The sequence below is a fragment of the Bactrocera dorsalis genome, chromosome 3, assembly GCF_023373825.1.
Source record: "Bactrocera dorsalis isolate Fly_Bdor chromosome 3, ASM2337382v1, whole genome shotgun sequence".
NCBI classification, from domain to species: domain Eukaryota; kingdom Metazoa; phylum Arthropoda; class Insecta; order Diptera; family Tephritidae; genus Bactrocera; species Bactrocera dorsalis.
Genome location: NC_064305.1, coordinates 22,828,477 through 22,838,924, shown reverse-complemented (window position 1 = coordinate 22,838,924; position 10,448 = coordinate 22,828,477). Strand labels below are relative to the sequence as shown.

The 10,448-nt window shown below is 33.6% G+C and overlaps 1 protein-coding gene and 1 long non-coding RNA gene across 2 annotated transcripts; both read right to left on the bottom strand.

Annotated features, from left to right (window-relative positions):
* Window positions 1-817: 817 nt before the first annotated feature.
* Window positions 818-1,255, bottom strand: LOC125777311 (uncharacterized). Its single transcript, XM_049451755.1, has 2 exons — window positions 916-1,255; window positions 818-861 (listed from the first exon to the last, which is right to left on the bottom strand). Exons 1-2 carry the CDS (start codon window positions 1,253-1,255, stop codon window positions 818-820), a joined length of 384 nt encoding a protein of 127 aa, XP_049307712.1.
* Window positions 1,256-5,278: 4,023 nt separating this feature from the next.
* Window positions 5,279-7,041, bottom strand: LOC125777777 (uncharacterized). Its single transcript, XR_007422388.1, has 3 exons — window positions 6,485-7,041; window positions 5,913-6,398; window positions 5,279-5,855 (listed from the first exon to the last, which is right to left on the bottom strand). It is a non-coding gene; the product is annotated as an uncharacterized LOC125777777 (long non-coding RNA).
* Window positions 7,042-10,448: the final 3,407 nt, after the last annotated feature.

Sequence of the window (10,448 nt, the reverse complement as noted above, 5' to 3'; positions counted from 1 at the left end):
GATTCTCCCATACCATTTAAAAGGCTACAGTTTCCCATTCGTTTAGCTTTCGCTATGACTATAAATAAATCTCAAGGCCAAACAATGTCTATTTGCGGATTAGACTTGGAAAATCCATGTTTTTCCCATGGGCAATTATACGTGGCGTGTTCACGAGTAGGAAGACCATCAAGTTTATTTGTATTAACAAATGACCGATTGACCAAAAATATTGTACATCGATTGGCGCTTCATTGAACATTAACTGTGATTTATTACGATTAAAGACATTTAGGGTATATACATATATCAAATAAAAATATTGAAAGTATTTATTAGATAAATATGTTTTAAAAATGTTATTTTAATTTGTGTTAAATTTTGTCTTTCAAATCCTTCTTGAATCACTCAGCCACAGCAACGCGTGGCCGGGTCTGCTAGTCTATATATATATTTAAAATTTGCAAAATTACTTACATATGCTGATTATCCATTTGTGTGTCCATTTGTGTTTGCTTATTTTTACTAAAACAGCTGTTGTCAAAGCAGCTGTTGGCAAAAAGCTTTTTACCTCACATGGTGACTTTTTTAAGCTTTTTTCTTATGAGGTTTGAGCAAGTATAGCTTCACAAAATATGCCTCACAAGAAATCTCTCAAATGTTTCCTCTCAACTCAGTTGAGAGGTTTTTTCAGAATAGGGCTGTAAAGTTATTTTTGTAGTATTGTTTAGACCGTGCACTAGACACCAGCACAAGATGTAAACGATTTCTTATCAAGACTTCTGGTGTATCGTATATGAGACGGTAGGTCTAAATGGGTTAAGATTGTAAAAACTGTTTACACTGGCGATAAAGTGGCACTGGCAAAACTGTTGGCACTAGCTAAGTGCCAAAAGACACTCAATTTAGGAAATATGAAACAACGAAATTACTTACTTGCATCACCATCAAAGGTATTTTCCAATCCAGTGGCCGACTCCTCCAAAATAGCAGCAACTTTTTGCGTTACCATGCTGCTACTTTCTACAGCAGCCGAACCGCCACCTGTCCGATAATGCTCTGATTTCTCGGTTGCCATTTCTGCCTTGGACTTTCGTTTCAGGCTTTCGAACTTATCCCGTAGAGTCCTCCACTCTCGATTAGTCCCAATCCTAGCTGTGAAACACTCCGCCAACTTTTTCAAGGCCTCCTCCTTCTGTTTCCATGTGACAGCATCGGATCTTTTATTCTCCAGAATATGTCGTTGTTCATCCACCAACTCCACTAACGCACCCATTTCTTGGGGAGTGAAGTTCTTTCCTCTTTTTCTTTTTAACAGTGGGCTTTCCATCATAACTTTTTAATTAACAGCTGATTTTGTTTACGTTTTGCTTGCATGACATTGCCAACATGCCAATTTTATAGGCAATTGTTGGATTTTAATTTTGGCCTTGCCATAATTTCGAAATAACACATATATTTTTACAGGCAAGATGAGAAAACGAAATAACTTAAATCGCGCTTTTAAGTGAGGAACAATTTATCCTCCCAGTTAGTAAAGAGAACTTTATTGCTTACATAAGAAAACGGCCCTAAGTCAATTAAGTTGACGGTTGGCCTATTCATATACCGTGTACGAAATACTCCTCACTATTCCTCAATTAATCATTGAAAAAGTTATTACTATTTCCACGAAATAAATACCGGGTGCACCGTAAACTATTAGAGTTTAAATTTCACTTTCTTAATATATTTTATTTTTTAACAAGAGGTACCTTTAATGTTTAGATCTTTGATTCTAAAATTGAAATTCGAGTTTCTCAACTTACATTAAATTCATGATTGCCGGCTGCTTCGATCTTCTTCCTGTCCTGATCCGCCAATGGAATAGCTGCTGCTCGTTTACGATAGCTGGTTGATTGCAGTTGCTGGCTGGTCCTTGATTCGATCGACTTTCAGCGGCAAAATCCTGATTGTTTGTGGCAGCTGGTTGATTGTAGTTGCTCGTTTTTTAGCCGACACCGACAAACTACTTTGCTTAAATACAGCCCCACGTTGGGCGCCAATTAATTAAAAATGCCAATTTTGTTTTTATTGACTTTATTACGAGTATTTGAGTGGAGCGCGTCCAGCTCGAAGAGCACCAAACATTATACCGAAAATTATTCTAATTATAAACTACCCTCAAGCTACCTGTTGCTGTTGCTGCCGCCGCTGCTGCGTAGCAGTTGTGGTGTTGCGAGCTGGTATTTGCAGCCGTGATAACGAATAAATATGTCATGATGGTATTGGCATACTTGATAACTTAAAATTGATGACACAGTCAACGCGTGTTTGTTCTGAATACTACTGCTCTCATATTATCATAAAGTTCTTCTACGCTCAATTTTTCTCCAAAATTATTTATAAGGACATTCTTAATGTCCGCCCACGACTGTACATGAAAATTTATTTCTATTATTTCCCTAGCTCTACCTTGTAACCTACTTTTTATTATATCAGAGAAAAGAAGTTGAGACATTTGGTCATATTGCGTTAGTAAGGGGTGTATTCTATCTATAAGAGTAGTAAAGTTGTAAAGGTCATGTCGTTGTCCGTTAAATTCAGGTAATGTTTTGAGGTATTTGATAGGGTCAAGGGTAATAGAAGGTGCTTGAGTCATGATTAAAAATAAAATGAATTTATATATGTAACATTTAGAATTTCACTTTGCAATTTCGCTTAGTAATCTTAATGGTTCTCTCTTTTTTTTTTTTTTGTTATTCAAATGATTTTTTTTTGTGTAACAATAACTTTGTAAAACTTATACTTATAATATATATGCAAATAACTTACTTTATACAGGATTCTTCGTAAGTGTTGTCTTCTTCTTGTAGGAACTCACTTTATAAAGGATTCTTCGTAAATGTTGTCTTCTTCTTGTAGGAACTCACTTTATACAGGATTCTTCGTAAGTGTTATCTTCTTCTTGTAGGAACTCACTTTATACAGGATTCTTCGTAAATGTTGAAATGTTGTCTTCTTCTTCTCTTTGATGTTGGTTTTTTTGTTTTTTAATTGTTGATTTGTTTACTACCTTAATTCTTTAAGGATTTTAGTAAAAATTTATTTGGTACGCGTTAATTATTAAAATAAAAAAAAGTCCTTGATTCTTCAAAGAAACTTTTCCGCGTATCCCATCCTCGTCGCCAATTAAAACATTTATTTAAATATTTATATTTATTTCTAAAAAACATTCTTAATCTTAAATACAAAATTGCTAGTAAAGACAGAAAGCAAAATACAATTAAAATTCCAAAGAATTCTTATCAGCAAAATCAATAAGTGCAACGCCTCTTAAGAATGTCGATCGTAAAGACATACCTGAAGCAAAGCGGAAATGCACTTAAAATTCTTTAGAATTTTGGTTACAAATATTGTCAATGCAATTTTGACTATTTTATAAACAAATAAATAAAATTAAAGAGTTCGATGCCTCTTATGCACAATTAAGTGGAAAACAATAAAAGAACTTAGTTTATTTTAATTTATGTATTAATGACGTAAGTATGTTTAAGTGTACATGTATGTATGTATGTAAACAGACATACATGTATGTTTATATTAATATTTTGTATGATGGTGAAGTGGATATCATAACTATTAAGCACTTACTATATTTATAATTACTACGTGTTTAGAGTATGGGAATGTAACTCGCGAGGTGTTGTGTTGTTAGGTGGTGATAGAATTACGCGCTATCCTGCGTCGTTGCGATGTTGCTAGGCAAACACGTGGGCAAGGTTAATTGCCTGCGCAGTGTTCTTAAGCGTCGGACTGTTCCGTTGTTGGACAGCTTAGAAAACATATGCGCGAGGTGTTGATGTTGCTAAGCGCCACTGTCGAAAGGTTGCGTGGTGATGACATACGCTAAGCTGTGTTGTTGCAATGCTGCATTCGAGCGCAATATAATAACTTCCATGTCATCTAATTTCGCGCCAGATGCAGAAAGTTCCGTTATTAGATCATCAAAAATATTTAAATGGTTTATCAAATCCATATCGCCTTTTAATTTTAGTGAAAGTAATTGTTTACGGACGGACAACTGTGTAGCCAAATTTTTGCGTTCATATATTGAATCTAAATTATGAAAAATTTCTTTAGCACTGCAATCATTTGTGACAAAGTTAAGAAGGAATCACTTAAATATTCAATAATTGTATTTTTGGCCAATTTCTCTAACTTTTTCCACTCATCACCTTTTTCAACAGCATTTTTCTCAGTAACTTCACCACCAGTTTCATCAATTACTTTAATCGAATCATTTTCGCTTAAGAGCGCTCTAACTCGAAAGTTCCAAATCGCATATTTTTCACCGTCGAACGGGTTTATATTTCTTTTTGATTTTTCCATGATAATAAATGTAAATCACAAGGTGTACTTATCTTCGATGGGGATCTGGGCCCATAACCTGTAGAAAATCTGTAGAAAACAGATCAATCCGCAGAGCCTTTAGGTAGTGGAACACAGATATTAATCCTTAATATCTTCTTGGTTTGTCTTGATATCTCGTTTTGTATATTTCCAGTAGGAACAAATAAAGAAAATACTTTGTTGCGGATATTTTAATTTATAGAAGACACATGTGTTTATTGTTCAAGGAACCAAGTAGAAAGAGAACGAAAAGTTACAGAAACGCACTACAGGGCACTTAAATTCTACTATATTTATTCTGTCTTGTTCCGCTGTAACGTTTTTTAATATGAGTTGCGCGAATACTTTGGGACAATTGACAAATACATATGTGTTTAATTTGTGGTTGAACTTTATGCCAAAGTTCTAAATCAGAGTGAAATGCTGTCCTGTTGACGTTGTTTGTTGAACAGCTCTAACTACCTCCTCGTTTATAGGTTGTGCGGCGTTCACTTGCTTAGGCTTTCTACGTCGAGAGCCTTTCTTTTGCGTAGCTTCAGCGGGTGCTTGGGCTGAAGTTGCTGGCTGTTGTTGTTGCTGATTTTGCTTAGATGTATTTGCGCTCATTTTGATTGAGATGCTACTCATAAAACCACTTTCCTTAAGAAAATGGTTCGATTTTGCTGTCGGTGCTGTCATAACCTTTGCTTTTAATACAGCTCTGATATATTTCATTAAAAAGTCATTATCTTTAAAGATGATAGTATATCTTTCATAGTTGGGAACAGAGCTGTTAAAAAGGGATTAAAATTAATAATCAATTGAATTAATATATTTTTTAATTAATTCGATTATTAATTTTTTTCGCAATTCGTTGATTAATTAATGATTGAAAATTAATTTAATCAAAATTTAATCATGATTAAAGGGAATTAATTTAGTTTGAAAAATTTATTTACAGATTAAAAAAATTTAATCAAAAACTTAGTTAGATTAAAAATTTTGATTAATTTGGATTAAAGTGGATTAAATGGCAATTAATATTCCATTAATTTTTAAATTTATTGTTATTTATAAATCATATGGTGAATTTAATAATACAATAAATAAATAAATAATAACAAAATATAGTCATTACAATAATTCAACAAAAATTTAAACAAACAAATTTAACATTATTTCAATAATTTCAACCATAAAGATAAAAAAGATTCAATTATTTGCTTTTAACAATACTAATTTTTCAAATGAAAAATCGTTCAAAGCATTTCTTCTGGCGCTATTGATAATTCCTGCGAAAGAGAACAATCTCTCCACAGGCGCTGAGGATGTCAGAGGCGTATTAAAATAGAGCGAAGCTTGTTTTAACAAGTCATACTTCTGCCATACTGCGCAATTTTTTATTGGGTCCGCAAGATATGAGTACAACTGCTCCCTGATAATGCTTTCAAGCTCTACTTTACTATAGCCCAAGCTCTGTGAAGTTGTCGTTTCCTCGTCTGCATCTATAATAATAGAAACTAGTAATTTTTAACGAAAGTAACTAATTTATATAAATTTACTAATCTCTTCCAAATCAAAAAAGGCGATTTCATCCTCATGGTTAGAACAACTCTGCTTTGTTGGAACTAGTTTTTCAGCAACAGCGAATTTTAAAATGCATTTTAAAGCTCGTGTGATGATAATTTCAGTGGTCACATTGGGAGAAGTCCTTTTCAGAACGGAAAGCCAATTCAGTTTGACATTGGGAGTTAGTATAGCCAAATAACACAAATCAAGGAACTACTTACACTCACGCCTTTTACTGAACCAGTACATACATAAATAAATCAGAACAATACAAACTTTTTCGATATCAACGTAGAAATTTGGCTGGAAAATTGTCTTATTCAAGTACGCGGCTTCTATACAAGCTTTCTTCACAGGCGGACCATCTTCAAATACTTTACGCTTCGAAGTTTTCCTAGGGGGGGTATAAGTAACATCCTTAAAAATGTCGTCACTTGAGAAGTCATCACCACTAAACAGTTCCTCATCATCCATTGTGTCTGCATATGCGAAATGTTAGGTTATACTTTCTTCAGTTGTTCAATTCATTGTATACTGTTTTTATAATTCTTATAAAAATACTCACACTTAATTATGAAAGTCAACAGTCGATGATAAAATGTCTTTAAACAATCAAACAAGACTTAATACAAAATGCGTTTCCTCAACAAAACAAAAAACAAAACAAAAAAAAAACACTCGCAAGCACACGTGTATAAATAAGCAATATCCATTGGCGAACATATGTTTACTACTAGTAAACAAACAACAGTAGAGTTGCTAAATATTATTAATATTGCTTAGACTCATAATATAAGATATAATAACACATGAAATAATTTAATAAACTATTATTTTTTAATTAATGCAATATTAATTGGCATTTAATCCACTTTAATCCAAATTAATCAAAATTTTTAATCAAACTAAATTTTTGATTAAATTTTTTTAATCTGTAAAATAATTCTTAAAACTAAATTAATTCCCTTTAATCATGATTAAATTTTGATTAAATTTAATTTTAATCATTAATTAAAAAGGAAATAGCATTTAATCTTAATTTAATCAGTTAATCAAGTTATGAAAATACTTTAATCAAATTATTAATGATTAAGATTATTAATCGATTATTAACAGCTCTGGTTGGGAAATATAGTTTTTGTTTCTAGATTATTTTCTGTTCCCTCTATGATGTGTATTTGATTTTTAAATGAGTTGAAAGGTGAATTTAATTGCCTAATATATTTTCATTTTTTTCCACGTAGGTAAATGGTTAGAAGTTTGCATATTTGTGCAAAATTTTTCACGAATTTTCTATAATACGAGGCTAATCTTAAAAAGGATCTAAGTTATTTTAAAGTTGTCTGTCTGTCATCTTTAAAAGGTGGAGGGTGCGTTTTTCAACCCGAATGGTAGTCTAAGTAATTCGTACTTAACTCCATTTACTGAGAAGTCTGTTTTTTCGCTAGGCTGTATTATATTATTTTCTAAAAGTTTTTCAATTTCTTTCTTTACGAAGTCGTGGTCTGAATAAGGGTATGGGTATTGTCTAACCCACACAGGATCTTTTGATTCTGTTCTAATTTCCGCTTCAATAGTTGTGGTGAAAGGTAAGTTCTTTCCACAGTAATTGTTTTTCATTAATTGTTTAATTTCATTTTCGTACGTTTTATTCCCTATCGTACAGCTTAATGTTTTTATTCTCGTTTTTGAGAAACTAATGGACTAGTTAATCATGTTTATTTTTTCTTTCATTTTTTTAGATTATCTTCCCTTAATATAATGTCAAAATCTTTTAATTTGTCTATGTCTAGTAATTCAATTTCATGTCCTAATAAATTTATCTTTCTCTTGTGAATAATCATGGAACATCCATGTACTGTATTTGTTTTCACTGTTTTGTTTAATAATACCTTCTTTGCGTAAGGATAATCACTTCTAATATAACTACTTGTGGCACCAGTATTTATTAATATATGCACGGGCTTACCATTTGGTGCGATTCTTCGTAATGTGGGAAGACCGTGGTGCTTTATAAAAAATGAGTCTGCTCTTGTTCTTCTTCATCACTAGCTAGCTCGTTGTATAGTGACTGTATTTCTTCGATGTCTTAATTGCCGTTCATGTCTGTGTATGCGGAATTGAGCTGATGATGGGTCAATTTCCATTTGTTCGACTCGTTGTTGTGTATTGTTGTATTCCAGCTGTTGATACTGTGAATCGTGCTGCATGGTTCTTGCTATCCCATAGGCTTCGATGATATTTTGACATCCTCGAGAATAAAGAGCGTTTTTATTAGTTAAGCTCCTGAGTCCTGTAATGAATGTGCTGACTGCTTTTGATTGTACCTCCTTGCTTAGAGCTTGGGCATCGTATTCATTTTTATGTGTCATTTCGATTTTTGATAAGACTATATTTAGTGTAGTTTAGGAGTCGTCCAATCTTTCTATGATGGCATCAAAGTTTTGTTTTGTATTGTTGTTGACTAAAATTTGTGCTGCTCTTCCGGTGATTTTGCTTCTAACCATTATTAGAGTTTCAGCGTATATATTCAGTTCCGATAGTCGTGGTAATCTCCATTAAATATAGGCAATGTTTTGAATATATTTAAGTAAACTTTCTTTGGGTCGTTATAGGTGCATAGTTGATCTTGATATTCATATAGAAATATTCAAATTATAGTCACTTTCGTTTTAAATTGTTCCGTTTATTTTATAAAAAATCCATAGAAATACATATGTATGTAGGAATTCTCACCTGGTCAGCTCCTTTCCCAGTAATAAAACCAGTGTTAGCCTATTTTTCAACAGCTTATGAACATCTGACGAACAAAGCTTAGCACCGAATTCAGCAATTAACGCACTTTTTAAGTTTTCCCAATTGCTTACATTGCTTTGACTTCTAACGAAAAGCTTGGCTGCTCCACGTAGAAGCTGCTTGCCATAAACAAATCTTTGCAAATCGTTCCACTTTACTATATCTGCATTTAACTCGAATTCGTTTGCCCAAAACCGAATATCTACCGACCCTTCACCAGTAAATGAACTAACTTTAAGAGTAAATAGCTGTTGCCGCACAAAGGACTGGGAAGACTGTGGAATGTTGCATTCTTGAACGTCATCGTATACCGACCGACTCAACTCATCATAGCTTGGCTCATTTCGCGACAAGCCATAGTGCTGCAGTAGTCTGCCCTGAAGTTTTCGTTTTGTCCAGTAGTCGAAATACCAATTTCTCTCAACTTGTCTTTCAGTCCATTAACTGTCAAAGTCATTAAAGTGTTTAAGTCCATCTTACCAACTAATATTTAGACTTTGTTGTAACAAGTATAAAAATACAGATGCTTATAAAACTAAAAAAAAAGTTTATCAAAAGTTGCTTAGAATATGTGCATGCGTATACATAAATACGTATATAGTTTAAAATACTGCTGGCGATCACTTATATTACTCGTAGTTTGAATTTAATAAATGAAGTGTTTTTTATTTTCTATATTTCTGTCTTTTCAACTTGCTTCAACTTGCAACTTTTTTTTTCTTCACAACTATTCTGCATTGAGAATTTGCCTTCTTACAATTTATTTCATGTACTTCTTACTTCTTGCTATACACCTTTACACTTCTCTATTTTCTTTTCAACATAAACTCTTTCAATTACTTCCAGCTTTAATCCTTTGATATCATTTTCTGTATTCTCTTTCTACTGCATGTACTTACTTTCTGTTGGTTCTTCTGCTTCTTCGTCTTGTTTCGGCTTTTTCTTTATTCTCCTTCTTATTCGAATGATGTCGGTTAATTACTTCTGGATTTTAAATAGGCTTCTGCTCTACTGCTACGAATGCTGCTTCGGCTGCTGCGGCTCTGCTTCGGCTGCTATTGCTCTGGAATCTTCGCTGCTTTTTGGTGTCACTTCGAAAGTTCGCTGAAGTTTTAGTTACTTGGAACAATTTAAATATGTCTGCTTAGGTTGGCTTCGCTAGGTTTCGGTGTCGCCTTGAAGTTTTACTGCGGTAGCTTTACAAATACTGCTTCGAAATGTGGGTTATTTGCTGATTTATGCAACTATGTCGGAAGGCCTCTTGCTTTTCATCCACTTCGTTTTTGCCTGATGGTCTTATCTTTCGGTGTCCACGCTGAGCTCTGATGATTTTCTGCGTCAACTTTCGCTGCGGCTAGCTCACGTCTGGGTGAAAATCCCGATTGAGCCCCCAATTTTGTAGGAATTCTCCCTGGTCAGCTCCTTTCCCAGCAATAAAACCAGTGTTAGGTTTTATAAAAAATATTTATTTAGAATTAAGTTTAGTTTAAAAGTAACTTCTTTACAAACTTCTTTACAAGGTTTTAGGTCTTCTTTCCGCTGCGGTATAACTCGTACTGTCCGTTCGTCTTTTCTTTCAAAAATGTCCGAGCCGTCGTTTGTCGTGTTTCGTTAAGTCATTGCTTTCTCGTCAAGTTTAAGGTGAGTACACAGTCTTCGTCAGTTGTTCGTCACCCTATTACTTAACTTTCTAACAAATGTCACTAGTTCAGCGCGGTGCGTTGTGTTGCGCA